Genomic DNA, 17,745 nt, shown 5'->3' with positions numbered 1-17,745 from the left:
ATCATACACACAAACAGTATGTGTGCATACCATTTAATGTTATGTATTTTTCCAGTTTAGCATTATTTAAACATTCACATTGCCATGTTTGCCAATTTGGTATTTAATTATGTTCATATACCTTACCATTTATACAGCTATCTCCCCCATCTACTTTTTAAAGTTTTTTCACTATATAAATGTTAATATGGATATTTCAATATTAACTACCTTTTTCTTATGGTATTTCCTTAAAATATATTTTCCAAAATGGAATCACTGGATCAAAGCACATGTACAACCTTAGAGCTCTTAATACATATAGATAAAACTATGAAAAGAAAGAAAACAAAGTGGACTAAAAGGGAGGAACACATATTCAAAGGGTGGGCAGAACAACCCTGTGTACTGTATCCCATGAACAAAAAGTTCACTACTACTGAGGAATAAAGGGGAAAAGAGAAATGGCAGGATGGAAGAAAATTAAGCTGAACCGATATGCCTGAATAAGATCAAGAAGGGTCTTTTACACCATAAGGAGTTCAGATTTTACCTTGGATAATGGAAACGAAAAGAACTTTGAGAAGGGGAAAGGGAACACTATTATTATTTGCCTATTTGAAAATGCAAGTAGAAGAATTAAGAAGGCTGGTTAGGAGACCAGCAAAAAAGACCAGAAGAGAGATACTGAGGGCCTGAACCAGGGCAGAGGGGGTGGACAAGAGAAGGACTCACATGTAAGAGATATACAAGAGGTACATTTTGATGACTAACTGGTTCTGTGTGGTGTGGGTGAGAAGGTGCAGTGGAGTTGGTAAAGGAAAGTTAAAAATTCATCATCACACCAAGGATTTTATTTAAGACACTTATACTGCAATTGCCTCTGAAGGCAGGGTCCCACCTTATTCACCATTTTATCTCCCATGCTTGTCACAGTGCTTAGTATGCTGTAGTTACTCAGTAAATTTTTAAATGAAATAAATGGGTGGATACAGCCATTTGCTAAGAGAGTAGATAAAAGTAGGAGGAACAGGTTTAGACTGAAAAAAGTGAGTATAATTTTGAGCCATTTCAACCTCTCACACATTGCTTAGCAGATAGCAATCTCATTATAAAGAATTATTAAATTAAGGAATAAAGATATTAATGCATGTAAACTATCTATCCATCCATCCATTTACCTAAAAGATTAGTAGATGATGATGTGTTAGGATTTAGAAGGTTGAATTTGAGCTGCTGGCAAAAATACTAACAAAGATAACGATATCTGGTGGTGAGCCTGGCCAAGCAGACAGGCACTCACTGAGGTAGGAATGCATTTTTATATATCAAAGTTCATGAATATATATAATGTTCTATTTTTTTTTAACTTTGAAATATGCTATTTCAACACTGTATCAATATCTTAAAATATCCCTTCAAAATTATCCACAGAAACAGAGACAGATTCAATTTAAATCCAATGTATAACCATTTCCATAATCTATGTTTTGCTCCTTGGCAAAGATACTAATTTCCTTAGCAATGTTCAATTTTTACTTTATTTTGATTAAAGACTTACAAATACAGTACGACGTCTTATGTGTTTTTTTCCTACAAGAAAATCATACCATATATTTCAGAGGCCTCCAGGACATTGTTAACAAAGTCTAAATGGACATTACCAAGAAAATTGTACTGAGGAAAATATTGTGACTATAAATACACTTGCACATTCTCTTTATTCCTTATGAAGCTCATAGACCCACAAAAACCATCAGTGTCCTTTTGTATTATCCTTCAAGCATCCCCACTGCACAAAGGACCTGCATCTATATGTAAGTATATCAGGAGAACTCCTGTGAGAAATCTTGGCCAGCAGGAACGCACACAGGGAGTGGGCGTGGGGTAGGGCTTTATGTAGCAGCTGTCCCAAAGAAGGGAACTGGAAGAGGATGCAAACCCTTTCTCCCAGGCTGTTGGCCTTAATTCAGGCAAATAATTTGTTTCTGGAGGATTAACCTCCCTCCCTTCAAAACTATCTAATCTTTCTACATACAAATGCCACCAATATCTTTGTAGGTCAATTAATTCTACAGAGGACATTACTTACAGAGCAAAGGTAACTTAAAGAAATTGGATAAAGAAAATAGAGAAATACACATGAGAATTCAACTAGATTATTAGTTCCCTAAAACATGCTGTTGACAAAATAAATCACTCCTTTAGAAACAACTCAATAAATACATATAAATGTTAAATCAAATGTGCATAAACTGTACACACACACACACACACACAGATGAGATATAAATGTTAAATCAAATGTGCATAAACTGTACACACACACACACACACACACACACACACACACACACAGGAATGAGGATCCTACTAATTCAGGTTTTTGGGGCAAGAGCAAAAAAAGCAATTTTCTGCTATGACACATATATACAAGCAGTCACCATCTCAAAATAACTTTCTTTCATTTTCTCTACTCTCTAGAATGCTGCTATAGGAAAAACCTGGAAGTTACAAAAAAAATCCTATTGCTTAAGAAGAACAGAAAGGGAAGAATCAAAGGCAAAAATAGTCTGAAGTTGTCTGCCAGGGAAAACTGCTAGGCAGTACCAGTCTACCTATTCTTGATATTCTTTTGTCCCTAAATACCTTTTTCTATACTCCCCTAGTTTCCCACTTCAGTTTTCCCAGTACCTGGGAATCCTTTACTTGAGATTAGTTAACAAGTATACTCATTTACAAAGGCTGAAGTGTGATGGGAAATCATTCAGAGACTTAATGTAATCCAGTCCACACAACCTGCTTTCTTCTTACCCTTGAGGTCAATTGGTATTGGAAAAGGGTTTTTTCATCATTGTGTATACTTCATTGTATTCATATGTTAATTGTACACTCCCTCTGTAAAAGTGTCACATTGACAAGCAATTAGCAATTAGTTGTGATTGTTCTGATTGAGGCATAGAAGAAGGTAATCCTGGATTTAAAAAATCTACCTAGGCACAATACTACATATCCAAGTGTGCTTATAAAGTGTAGAGCTTAAAGAAGTGTGTGCACCCTGAAACCCTTGAAAGAAGAGGACAGAATGGAAGGAGGCAGAGTTCAAAGGGCATCAAAGACAAACTTTCTATAATTCAAAACTCTGTCTAAGGCAGGCGCAAGAAGCACCTCCTCCTTACTTCCTCTGAACTCAACCTTCTTAACCTTGCTCTCCCCCTCAATCCAGAATTCAATGTACGTATTACTAGTGATGGGGTTCAGGACACGCTTCCCCAAAATACGGTATGTTGGCATATTGAATATTTTAAGCTCAAGGAATTTGAGAAATGTCAGGTGCAGGAAGGACTCTCTGCCCTTCCCCTTCTCCTGTGAAGCAGATCATAAGACCATCTTATGAAAGGTACTCTCTCTCTTTCTGGAGGAAAGAAGCATCCTCATCTCTGAAGATGGAGGGACACTGAGAGGAATCCAAACAAACACGTCTTGCTAAGTTTCCCCCAGTTTATCATCCTTAGCTCATATCCTTCAGTCCTATCACATTTGCCTATGACTTTCTACCCTTCATCAAACCTAGCACAAAACACTCAGGTTTAAATGCTTCTTCAGGTCTTCATTTCCTTATGAAGGCTCCCAGGTCACGTAACACATTCAATAAATTTGTATGCTTTTCTCTTCTCAATCTGTCTAGGACACAGAAGGGTAGAAGGAAAAAAATTTTTTCCCTCCCCTCACTGGTATTATTTATTTACATTGTGGGTCAAACAGGCTTTTATGGATTAGTCTGGGACACTATCATTTAAAATACTGTTTATATAAAAATGATTGTATTGAAATGCCAAATATCAAATTTAAAATAAATTTACAGCATAATCTTAATGGATGCCTGCCTCCTATATAAGACATAAAATAAGAGGATAAAGTATTGGGTTGGCCAAAAAGTTCATTAGGGTTTTTCCATAACATCTTACAGAAAAACCCGAACGAACTTTTTGGCCAATCCAATATGATGGATTCTGGACTGGGACTCTCAAAGCAGAACACTACTAGATTTTTGGCATCCTGGATATGGTGGATCAATTTGAAAGAGTGCTCTTTTAAAGGTGGAGCTAAAGTTATCTGTCTTGTTAATTCAAGGTTCTGTTAAAGAAAAAATTATCCATGATGCTTGTTAAAACAGTAAAGCAGAATTTATTCGGACTCTCATGATAGAGAACACTACGATGGGGTATTGCAGTAAAGAAGAGAGACTGGGCTCAGCTCAAATACAACAAGGAAAAGGAGAGATTATAGCCATGGGGTGGGAGTGGGGCAGTCAATGGATGGAGAAGTACTAGGAGGGTAGGATAATTCTTTGATAAACTGACCTAACAGAATTCTTGCTGAAGGCAGGCCAGGATGACCACATATTACCTGGGTTGCCGGAGGGGGTGAGAAATTTGGACAGATATCAAGGGTGATCACATATTGAGGGTGAGGATTCTAGCTAAACTGACTTAGCAGGATTCTTGCTAAAAACAGACTCTACAAAAACAGAGATGGAAGCCCAAGGTCAGACCTAGTGGAGCAGAGGGCTCAGAGGAGCCTGACTAAAGTTTGGTCAAGGGGAGAATCTTTGCCAACTCTTCATTTCTCTAGGCTAAAGTAGAGCTGGCAATTTAGCTGTTGTCAAAAGCGAGGACATTCCAGGTCATATTGCTTTTTGGAGAGAGGGAAGAGTAAGGACTGTGGGTGCACTGCTTCTCTCTAAAGTAGGTGACAGAGGGCCTTGCAGCTGAACTGATATGACAGAAAGGGATAATGGGTGACAAGTTAACTTAGAGCTAATTATCCTGGGTTGGAGATAGTTTAGGGAGATAAAATATACCGAGTAAATGTAAAATTAAAATTATTCGTGGTTCGCTAGTGAACAAAACAACTTTCATAGTACTTCTAAAGGATCTTACCTAATAACATATTTACAATCTAGGTGTAGGTAATAACAGAGCAAGACTTTCCATGGAAGACCTCTGATACTCTTGTGATTTGCCATTTTCATTACTGGGAAGTTTAACTAAATTCAATATCAGAGCAAATGACTATACTGATATTTATATTACCTAATACTTTTTCTTAATTAAAAAAAAAATTTGGTCACCATTGTCTTCTGTACTTTGTTACATGTGAGAAAAGGCCGAGTTCAAAGATGAGCTTCTCTGTCCTTCCAGCCTGAGTCTCTCCAGGTAGGATGGATGGAGAACAAGGACTTGGTTAAAATAAATTATCCTAGGGGAAGAGGAGTCAGGTCCTAAGAGAATGGATCTGACACTGGAGGAAGCTAAAGAGGAACAGAAGGAATTTTGCTATGGGAAAAAAAGTACAGGGGCTCCAGAGAAAGGGCTGGACGCTCCTTCCTCTTCCACCTAACTCAGTCCTGCTCGGCCCCCTCCCCCTTCTCTCAGCTCCACCCCCAGCTCCCCCATCCTTCTCCCAGCTCTCTTCCTTCCCTCTTACCCCTAACCCTAATTCTAAGGTATCTCCTAGTTAATTCTCGGGGTAGACTAGGGCCCAAACTGGATCTGAGGGAAGTACAAATGATTCATAAAAATAAAAATAGGGCTTCCCTGGTGGCACAGTGATTGAGAGTCCGCCTGCCGATGCAGGGGACACGGGTTCGTGCCCCAGTCCGGGAAGATCCCACATGCTGCAGAGCGGCTGGGCCCGTGAGCCATGGCCGCTGAGCCTGTGCGTCCAGAGCCTGTGCTCCGCAACGGGAGAGGCCACAACAGTGAGAGGCCCGCGTACAGCAAAAAAAAAAAAAAAAAAAGTAAGTATATGACTGTTTTCAATGCCTAGTGTACATTATAATGCAACTTAAAAATTTGTATGTGTGATGTGAAAGCTATGTCATCCTGGAATATTACATTTAGGCCAGTGATGCTTAACTCTAGAAGTATATCACAATGATTCTGTGGGGTTGGGGCCAGGCAATTATATTTTTTAAAATTTCTTAGGTTATTCTGACACACAATTCTGGTTGAGTGACTGTCTTAGAGGATGTTAAATACTACACTCAGCTCCCAGCATACTCCACGTTGTCATAGGAAGATGTTAAGAGCTCACATATGGAGCTACTTTACTTACAAATCCATTACTAATTTTCATTATCTCCTTGGGTTAGTTTTTATTTGATGAGTACTACAGCAGCACTTAAAAAAACATTTAAACTTTCCTTCTCACACCTCCAGGAAAGTTATTTAAAACTAAACACTTCAAATTAAAGTTTAAAAGGTAATACATTTAGAGGTGGGCTGGGAACTAGGTGTTTACTCTGAAAAGTAAAGCTATCAATCTACAGCATGGAATAAGGAATCAGAAGGAGTGAGAGACAGGGGAAGCTAGATGGTCATCAAATTCTTCCTGAAACATGTCCTCATGGCACACCTTCATTATTTTCTTTACATTGATGACAACTCATCATGTATGCTCATGTTCAAATGGAAACAAAAGTATTCCTTCAAGATGTAATCAATTTTCCAATCATGTATTTAGAATAATCTCTGTAACTATTACTCCTGCTAATATTAAAAATCAAGAGCTGACTATACTATTTGGATATCATGAGCTAGTTTCTTCAACTCAATTTATTTCCTTTGATTTCTCATCTATGTATTATGAAAAACTAAATTTTATTAACATACCTTGGGTCAAGAAGACTCCTCAAAAATTTGAAAAGCAAAACCTGGTTCTGAAGAGAAACACAATTAAAAAATATAATTAAATATTAAAACAAATTCTTCAAACTATGCCATGGTAAATAACTCTAGAATATCCCTTTAAAAAGCAAACACGCATATGATTACTTCCATTATGCCCTCTGTACAGATCTAAGGAATTCTAAAGAATCATTTGGAGGTCATTTCCTCTCAGTAATTCTAATCATTGTCACATACTCAATTTTGAGAGTAGAAGAAATACAAACGCCTTGGTTATTAGTCCCCCACCCCTGCCAAAAAAAAAAAAGGCCCTCTATTGAGACAAATCCCTTAACAGTTCCCAGCATGAAGACCCTTGGAATGGCAGGTGCTCTGAACTGCTCTGGCTACAATGACGGGTACACTCTGCCTCACCTGGTCCTCCTTGTGACAACAGCCAACTGTGAGACAGTTAATCTAGGTGGGGTGGGAGGTTGAGGCCCAAACAACAACCAGTACCAAAAAAGCTCATTAACTCCCCAATATAATCAACTACAGAAGAGATGGCAAACAGGTTAGCAACTAATATGCAAAAAGTCTGGCTTCTGTTTCTTCCACTTTTTAGCTATGTGATTTTGTGTAAGTCACTGACTCTCGTAAGCCATTCGGTTTACTTATGTGAAAAAGAGAACACCAATATCTTCTCTTCCTCCTGCACAGGATAGAGGTGAGAATTAAGTGAGACAAATCTTAGAATACTATATGAAAATTAATAATATTTCTAAGTTCTTAAGAAAGCTAAGCAAAAATTATTATAGTTTTGTTTTCCTTTTTTCTTTATTTTTTGACACATTCTAACTTCACCTATAAAAAGCAGGGGATCTCAAAACCGAAAAAGATTAATGTCATTTAGAATATAACATTTTAAATATATTTATCAGTCTTTGATTTTCTATCTTTTCCCTGACCTATCACTTTGTTTTATTTTACATGGCTTTCCTTCTGGTTATACCTTACTATTCTGGCTTACTTTTCATTTCAAGAATTCTGAAAATAATTGGTTGGAGGCATATTTCTTGCCATCAAAAGTGAAGGTAATTTATAAAATTTGTGTGGGATTCTTATACAATCAATAAAGCTCTGCAATAAAAAAATACTTCATTTCTTTAAAAGGAATGTGTAAGGGGCTTCCCTGGTGGCGCAGTGGTTGAGAGTCCGCCTGCCGATGCAGGGGACACGGGTTCGTGCCCCGGTCCGGGAAGATCCCACATGCCGCGGAGCGGCTGGGCCCGAAAGCTATGGCCGCTGAGCCTGCGCGTCCGGAGCCTGTGCTCCACAACGGGAGAGGCCACAACAGTGAGAGGCCCGCGTACCGCAAAAAAAAAAAAAAAAAAAAAAAAAAGGAATGTGTAAGACACCACAAACAGTCCATGGTCAAGAGCCACCTTTTTTGTGTGTGTAAATCATTTCAGCTTTTATATGTTTGTCTAATGAATAACATTATATTCATTTACCTAGCCTCTCTGCCTCTAAATATTTTAAAGCCTGTAGGAAAAAGAAAATCCTGCAATGGATAATCTTACATTTTAAAAAAAAAATGTAGATCTAGTTTTGTTTTGTTTTGTTTTTTAATATTTATTTATTTATTTGGCTGTGCCAGGTCTTAGTTGTAGCATGCAAGATCTTCATTGTCACATGCAGGATCTTTAGTTGCAGCATGAGGGCTCTTAGTTGTGGCATGCGGGATCTAGTTCTCTGACCAGGGATTGAACCTGGGCCCCCTGCATTGGGAGCGAGAAGTCTTAACTACTGGACCACCAGGGAAGTCCGATAATCTTACATTTTTTAAATGACAATAACATCACTATAGACAAGAAGATTCATCAAAATTGCTGACTTTTAAAAGGCGGAGATGCTCTGTGGGTTGAGAGTAGTTTTAGCAGAAATGTACCCCCCTCACTAGAATGGACTGGATGACACTCCATGTACTTCCTCAGGATCCTGGGCAGTCCTCTATCATTATTCAAGTCAAACTATTCTACAATTATCTTTTGGCTTATCTGTCTTCTTGAGCACAGGGATACATTTACAGTTGACCCTTGAAGAGCACAGATTTGAACTGAGTGGGCTGATTTGCACGTGAATTTTTTTCAATAAATATATTGGAAAAAATTTGGAAGATTTGCAACAATTTGAAAAAACCTGCAGGCTAACCACATAGCCCAGCAATAGTGAAAAAATTAAGAAAAAGTTAGGTATGTCATGAATGCATAAAATATACGTAGATACTAGTCTATCCTTACATAGGCATAAGTTGAGTGATAATAAATATAAAATATGCCTCTCTCTCTCCCCCTCTCTAGTAATTGGAGAAACTGCATGTCAACCAACCATCACATGTGTTTTTTAAAAAAAGTAACAATGTTTCCAATACTGTATCATGAATATGACTGTAATACTATATGCTATAAAATTTTATAACAATTCACTCATTAGTGTATATGTTAGGCTACTGTGAAGCAATCATATTGATTACACTAGACTACCATAGAGCAAACGTTTGCTTTTTCATTATCAATGTATGAATTGTTATACCTGTAAATAAATACAAATTTCTTTTTCACATCTTTTCTTTTTTTTTTTTGGGGGGGTATGCGGGCCTCCCTCTGTTGTGGCCTCTCCCATTGCGGAGCACAGGCTCCGGACGCGCAGGCTCAGCGGCTATGTCTCACGGGCCCAGCCGCTCCGCGGCATGTGGGATCCTCCCAGACCGGGGCGCGAACCCGGTTCCCCTGCATCGGCAGGCGGACGCGCAACCACTGCGCCACCAGGGAAGCCCATATCTTTTCATTTTTGATGTCTAGTGTTAGTAATATGTATAACAGTACTTTGTTTAAGATAATATTGATATGGGTACTGATAGATGGATGATTCATCGTATAAAAAGATGACATAAATGTACAGTATTGATAACTTTAGTTCAGTACTGTAAATGTATTTTCTCTTCCTTATGATTTTAATAATATTTTCTTTTCTCTAACTCACGTATTCTAAGAATACAGTATATAATACATATAACATATAAAGCATGTGTTAATCGACTGTTTCTGTTATTGGTAAGGCTTCCAGCCAACAGTAGGCTATTAGTAGTTAAGTTTTTGGTTAAGTCAAAAGTTATACAAGGATTTTCGACTGCACTGGGGTTGGCACCCCTAACTCCCGCATTGTTCAAGGGTCAACTGTATATGTTTTTGTATCCTTAGCACTTTATCGTGGTTTTGGCCCACAGCAGGTACATAAATATTTACTGAATTAATGGATGAGTCCTTATCTTGATTTAATGGACTTCATCATGCTGGACAACCAACCCTACATCTGGGAGTCATTTTTAACTCCACCCATCACATTCAACTAATTTCCAGCCCTATACATTTTATTTCACAAACGTATCTTGGACCTGTCCTTTCCACTGCCACTGCTTTCATCCTGTCCTCACTGTTTTTTGCCAAGACCTTTTGCCTTCCAATTGGTCTAACTGTTCTCTTCTCCATCTGCTCTCTTTGCCAGTCCATTCTCCATACTACAGAATTAATTTTCTATAAAATGAATCTAATGGTATAATTCCTTTGCTTAAAAAACTTCAGTAATTCTCCAGCACACAGAAGATATAGCATAATTTCTTAGCATTACATATAAGATTGTTCAATATCAGCTCCAAAAGTCTATTTCCCAGTCTCTATACTTTTAACTCCTTCCCTCCAATATACCTTTTACAGCTTAATATAATGCTTCTTCCACCATGGTCTTTACCACATCATCCTCTGAATATGCATGTTGCTTCAAGACTTCATCAAGTCTTTACATACCCAGAACCCTTTATCTAGAATGCCCTTCCCAATTCTCTGCCTAGAAGACTAATACCAATTATTCAAGACCCAGTTCAGGCATATCTGGGAACTCTTGTCTGCTTCTCTCACACAGTCTGTCACTCTCTCCTCTTATTCCTACAGCACTTTTTTACATATGTCTGGTGTAAAGCTTATAACACTATGCTGTGGTTAAATAAGTGCTTCTCTGTTCCACAGGAAAAATTAAGAAAAAGACTGTATTCTTATTTGTGCCCCCCAGAGCCTACCATACTGTGGGGTACAGAGTGGCACCACGGTAATGTGTAAATGAATGAATTCCGCATCTTTGTCTCTCATGTCAGTTGCCTCCCACTCACTGCTTTGGTTTCCTTCTTGCATACCTAACCCCTACCACTATTACTGCTACTTGAGGACTCTGGGCTGTGCTACATGTGCCTGTCATTGTCCTATTCCCTATCTCAATCACTTGTGGCCATAACGGTAATAAGCAAAACTCACTACTAGCATTGCCACAGTAGTAACAAGTGAAGTACTAGGTCCATTGAATAGTACTTCAAACTGAGCGTCTCAATATTCAGCATTAATATACCTGTATTCTAGCTAAGATTTTCCAAGAAAAATTCTAAAGAGTCAGCATTGGGACTTCCATGGTGGTGCAGTGGTTAAGAATCCACCTGCCAATGCAGGGGACACGGGTTCGAGCCCTAGTCTGGGAAGATCCCATATGCCCCACAGCAACTAAGCCCATGTGCCACAACTACTGAGCCCACGTGCCACAGCTACTGAAGCCCATGCGCCTAGAGCCCGTGCTCTGCAACAAGAGATGCCACCGCAATGAGAAGCCCACGCACCGCAATGAAGAGTAGCCCCTGCTCGCCGCAACTAGAGAAAGCCCACGCGCAGCAACGAAGACCCAATGCAGCCAAAAACAAATAAATAAATATACAATAAAATAAATTTTTAAAAATAGTCAGCATTAACCCAGTAGGAGGATGACAAAAGTCTGAATAAATAACATGAACCCTGAAGAGAATATGGTTGCAGTCACTATAGCGAAAGATATGGGGGGAGAGGGGGAGGACGTTCTGTGGATTATGATTTCTAGGTAACTACAGGTTGTATTTCCAAAAATATTTCTGTGATGTTAATATTTGTTATGCACAAAGATGAACTCCGTTATTTCCAGACTGAGAGATTATCACACAATCTCTTCCAAATACACACACACACACACACACACACAATGTGTAGAAACTGCTATTAAAAGGCAACTATCAATTGAAGAAATTACTACAGTCAAAAGTTCTTAGGTGGATATTCAATAATTGCCTCTCCACTAGATGTTTCTTCCCAGTATATTTTGTGAAGTTTACCTGAAGTTTTTTAATGACTGCTTCAATCTGTTCAGAAAAGTGAGTAGCAACCAGCTCTGCAGCTTTACAGGGCTTCAGGGACACAAGCTCCTGTAATGAAAGAAAAATATAAAATAATCTTCAATGTTAAAGTTAAATAGAATTTCCACAGATGTGAAGTATGATCATCTACCTCAATATTTTCATGAGCTTCTACACTGCATTTCAGGAAACCTCAATATAGGGCCACAATTTAAAGACATATTGCAAACGAGTAAAATTAGAAAACCATCGTGTAAAAAATCCAATTTTGATATGAAAGGTAATTCAGAATTCTTAGAAAATGAAAGCACTAAAAATCCAATTTTGATATGAAAGGTAATTCAGAATTCTTAGAAAATGAAAGCACTAAAATTCTGGATTTAGGCCATGATATCTACAGGATGAATGGAAGGAACAAAAGCTTCCCAAATTCTCTGACAGTGAATTTACCCTTGAGCTTAAAGTAATAACTTAAAGAAATGGAAAAAAAAGAACACAGTTGCAATTTCTCTAGCTAAGAATTCTAAAGCTTTACCTCTGATGCCTGGTAGATTTTGAAACCAGAGGTGTCTTTAAGAAATCAACTTCAGGTCATAAGACTTAAATGAGACTAAGAGGTTGACCACTGTTAATAAGACCTATTTCTGTCAAATCTAAGACTTCCAACCTGCCCTCTCCTGAACTTTCCTAGACACTACTGGCTTTCCTTTTCTTCTTGAAACTCTCTTCTTGGTTTCTGTGACCCTATTCTACGTTTTCAATTTCATGTTCCATGGCTAAAATGCCAAGACCGGCTATAGATCAACATATTATATTGTCAAATAAAAATAAGACAAGTTACTGTGATGGCAACATTCGTGATATGTATCTAATAATTTTGTGTTAGTATGTGCAAATTAATAATACTTAGCTGACACAAGTTACTGTAGTTTAAACTACTTTTATACAATACATCTCAAAACAGAGAAGGCACAACTAATCAATATCACATATGAAAAGGGGGATATTACTACTGATCTTCAGGCAGAAAAAGATAAGAAACTATTATGAATTAATTTATGTTGAGGATTCAAATATTTAGTCAAAATGGATAAATTCCTAGAAAAATATAATTTAATAAACTGACTTAAGAAACAGAAAATAAGGGCTTCCCTGGTGGTGCAGTGGTTAAGAATCCACCTGCCAACGCAGGGGACATGGGTTTGAGCCCTGGTCTGGGAAGATCCCACATGACACAGAGCAACTAAGCCCTTGTGCCACAACTACGGAGCCTGCGCTCCAGAGCCCACATGCCACAACTACTAAAGCCTGCGTGCCTAGAGCCTGTGTTCGGTAACAAGAGAAGCCACTGCAATGAGAAGCCCGCGCACCACAAAAAAGAGCAGCCCCTGTTCACCGCAACTAGAGAAAGCCTGTGTGCAGCAACAAGGACCAATGCAGCCAAAAAAAATAAATAAAAGAAATAAATTAAAAAAAAAAAAAGAAATAGAAAACATGCATTGATTTTTAACCACGAAAGAAACTGAATGAATAGTCAAAAATCTTCCCATATGAAACACTACAGGCCCAAATAGCTTCACTGGTAAGTGCCCAGCAATCATTTAAGGAAGAAATAATTCCAATACCAATTAATCTCTTACAGAGAATAGAAAAAAGGAAGCTACTTCAGCTCACTGTATAAGGCTAATTATAGATCAGTCTTAATTGTGAACACAGGGGACACGGGTTCATGCCCCGGTCCGGCAAGATCCCACATGCCGCGGAGCGGCTGGGCCCGTGAGCCATGGCCAGAGCCTGCGCGTCCGGAGCCTGTGCCCCGCAATGGGAGAGACCACAACAGTGAGAGGCCCGCGTACCACAAAAAAAAAAAAAAAAAAAAAAAAAACCAACAATATATAAAAAAGATAACATATCAGATTCAAGTTGCATTTACCCATAGAATTCAAGGCTGATTTAATATCAATAAAATTTATGACAAAAATAGAATAAGGGAGAAAAGACGATAAAATTCATTCATGAGAAAACTGTCAGCATAGTAGAAATAGAAGACTTCCACAAAAATCTTTACAGTAAACATTGTACATGTTAGAAATAAAATTTTTAAAATATCATTAATAGGCTTCCCAGGTGGCACTGTGGTTGGGAGTCTCTCTGCCAATGCAGGGGACATGGGTTTGAGCACTGGTCCGAGAAGATCCCACACGCCGCGGAGCAGCTAGGCCCATGTGCCACAACTACTGAGCCTGCGCTCTAGAGCCTGTGAGCCACAACTACTGAGCCCACGTGCTACAACTATTGAAGCCCGCTCACCGAGAGACCATATTCCACAACAAGAGAAGCCATCACAGCGAGAAGCCCATGCATCACAATGAGAGAGTAGCCCCCGCTCGCCGCAACTAGAGAAAGCCCGTGTGCAGCAACAAAGACCCAATGCAGCCAAAAATAAATAAATAAAATAAATTTAAATAAATAAATAAAAATATCATTAACAAAATAAATAAATAAAATAAATTTAAATAAATAAATAAAAATATCATTAACAATAGCACTGTTATGCTAAAATATATGAAGTTGTGACAGTAAATCTAACAGTGGATGAAAAGTCTCTAAAGAAGAAATTATAAAACTTTATAGAAAGTTATTCAATAAACAGTTACACCATATGGTCATAAATTGGAAGACTCACAATGTAAAGATGTCAATTAAATTTTAAAATGACTGAAAGATTCAATGTACTCCTTGTCAGATCATAAGGTTAGAAATTATTTTTTGGTGGAACTTGACAAGCTGATTCTAAAATGAATTTGGAAGTTAACAGCCAATACTCTCTGAAAAACACGAAGACCTATTATAAAACCACAATATTTCAAGTAGTGTGGTACATGTAGAGACAAAGACCAATCAAACAGAAGAGAGCCCAGAAAAAGAGACAAAACACAGAGAGCCTTTATATACTTATGATAAGGTAGCACTGCTGAGCTTTTAAAATAATTGTTGCTAGCACATAGATCAATGGAACAGGACAGAAAGCCCAGAAATAAACCCACGCACTTATGGTCAATTAATCTACAATCAAGGAGGGAAGAATACACAATGGAGAAAAGACAGTCTCTTCAATAACTGGTGCTGGGAAAACTGGACAGCTACATGTAAAAGAATGAACATAAACCATTCTCTAACACCATATACAAAATAAACTCAAAATGGATTGAAGACCTAAATGTAAGACCAGATACTATAAAACTCCTAGAGGAAAACATAGGCAGAACACTCTGACATAAATCATAGCAATATTTTTTTGGAGCTATCTCCTAGAGTAATGGAAACAAAAGCAAAAATAAAGAAATGGGACCTAATCAAACTTACAGACTTTTGCACAGCAAAGGAAACCATAAACAAAACGAAAAGACAACTTACAGAATGGGAGAAAATATTTGCAAATGATGTAACCAAAAAGGGATTGATTTCCAAACAGCTCATACAGCTCAATACAAAAAAAAAAAAAAAAAAACCAACACAACTGAAAAATGGGCAGGAGACCTAAATAGACATTTCTCCACAGAAGACATACAGATGGCCAGCAGGCATATGAAAAGATGTTCAACATGGCTAATTATTAGAAAAAATGCAAATCAAAACCACAGTGAGGTATCACCTCACACAGATCAGAATGGCCATCACCAAAAAGTCTACAAATAGTAAATGCTAGAGAGGGTGTGGAGAAAAAGGAACCTACTACACTGTTGGTAGGAATGTAAATTGGTGCAGCTATTATAGAAAACAGTACAGAGGTCCCTCGAAAAACTAAAAATAGAACTACCATATGATCCAGCAATCCTACGCCTAAGCATATACCCAGAAAAAATGAAAACTCTAATTCAAAAAGATACATGCACCCCAACGTTCACAGCAGCACTATGTACAATAGTCAAGACATGGAAGCAACCTAAACGTCCACAGACAGATGAATGGATAAAGAAGATGTGGTATATATATATATACAGTGGAATATTACTCAGTCATACAAAAGAATGAAATAATGCCATTTGCAGCAACATAGATGGACCCAGAGATTATCATACTACGTGAAGTAAGTCACTCAGAGAAAGACAAATATCATATGATATCACTTGTACGTGGTATCTGAAAAAAAAATACAAAGGAATTTATTTACAAAACAGAAATAGACTCACATACATACATAGGAAACAAATATACATACATAGAAAACAAACTTATGGAAGGGGGAGGGATAAATTAGGGATTTTGAATAAACAAATATATACTACTATATATAAGATAAATAAAAAACAAGGACCTACTATATAGCATAGGGAACTATATTCAAATATAGTTTATATATTCAAATATATTAAAATATCTTGTAATAACCTATAATGGAAAAGAATCTGAAAAAGAAAAATATATATATACGTGTAACTGAATCACTTTGCTGTACACCTGAAACATTGTAAATCAACTATACTTCAATTTTTAAAAAGGAGGAAAAAAAGGCAAAACACTGTTGCTGGAAAACTGGACATCCATATTTTAAAAAATTAACTGGATCCCCACCTCAAATCATATACAAAAGTGCTTTCAGGTGGATCTAAGATTTATAGATGAAACAAAAAACAAGAAAGCTTTTAGACAATAATATAGGACTTCTTCAGTACCGAAGGAAAAAAGTGATTATTTTGACTACTTAAAAAAAAAACACAACTTTTCTTAAAAAGAACCATAGAAAAAAAGCCACAGAGTAGAAGATATTTGCAACATGTATCACTGAAAAAAAGACTAACATCCAGGATACATAAAGAACTCCTACATCAATGAGTACAAGATATATTCTAACAGAAAAATGGGCAAAAGACTTGAACAGGGACATAGCAGAAAGGAAATTTAAACAGCCAATAAATATGAATCTACCAATCCCATTAGTAATTAAGGATATATAAATTTAAAACATAACGAAATATCATTATTCATCCACTGGATAGATAAAATTTTAAACTCTAGCAAGAATACAGAGTCGGGCATCCCTGGTGGCTCAGCGGTTGAGAGTTCACTTGCCGATGCAGGGGACACGGGTTCATGCCCCGGTCCGGGAAGATCCCACATGCCACGGAGCAGCTGGGCCCGTGAGCCATGGCCACTGAGCCTGCACGTCCAGAGCTTGTGCTCCGCAACGGGAGAGTCCACATCAGTGAGAGACCCACGTACCGCAAAAAAAACAAAAAAACAAAAAAACAAAAGAATACAGAGTCAATGGAAAATCTCACACAATGCTGGCATCTGCTTAAGTTTAATATATTTATCCCAGTTAACTGGCAACTACAGACCCTGGAACAGAGATTATCAAATGTTAACATGCATCAAAATCACCAGGAGGGTTTGTGAAAATATACTGCTGGGATGAAGCAGCAAGGTAAAAACCCACCAGACGTAACAAATGAAGAGGAAATAGGCAGTCTACCTGAAAAAGAATTCAGAATAATGATAGTAAAGATGATCCAAAATCTTGGAAACAGAATAGACAAAATGCAAGAAACATTTAACAAGGACCTAGAAGAAATAAAGAGGAAACAAGCAACGATGAACAACACAATAAATGAAATTAAAAATACTCTAGATGGGATCAATAGCAGAATAACTGAGGCAGAAGAACGGATAAGTGACCTGGAAGATAAAATAGTGGAAATAACTACTGCAGAGCAGAATAAAGAAAAAAGAATGAAAAGAACTGAGGACAGTCTCAGAGACATCTGGGACAACATTAAACACACCAACATTCGAATTATAGGGGTCCCAGAAGAAGAAGAGAAAAAAAAA

The 17,745-nt window shown here is 37.7% G+C and overlaps 1 protein-coding gene across 5 annotated transcripts in view; it reads right to left on the bottom strand.

Moving 5' to 3' along the window:
* Nucleotides 1-17,745, bottom strand: part of VPS8 (VPS8 subunit of CORVET complex) — a 290,094-nt gene that overhangs the window by 133,531 nt on the left and 138,818 nt on the right. For all 5 annotated transcript variants that reach the window (XM_055084239.1, XM_055084243.1, XM_055084241.1 and 2 more), the window contains 2 exons: nt 11,893-11,982; nt 6,657-6,703 (listed from right to left, as the gene is read on the bottom strand). In XM_055084239.1, coding sequence (XP_054940214.1) covers nt 6,657-6,703; nt 11,893-11,982 — 137 coding nt within the window. The remainder of the gene's footprint in view (nt 1-6,656; nt 6,704-11,892; nt 11,983-17,745) is intronic.

This window comes from Physeter macrocephalus, chromosome 1, assembly GCF_002837175.3.
Source record: "Physeter macrocephalus isolate SW-GA chromosome 1, ASM283717v5, whole genome shotgun sequence".
NCBI lineage: Eukaryota > Metazoa > Chordata > Mammalia > Artiodactyla > Physeteridae > Physeter > Physeter macrocephalus.
The sequence above is the reverse complement of the archived record's forward strand: the minus strand, read 5'-3'. Positions and strand labels throughout refer to the sequence as shown.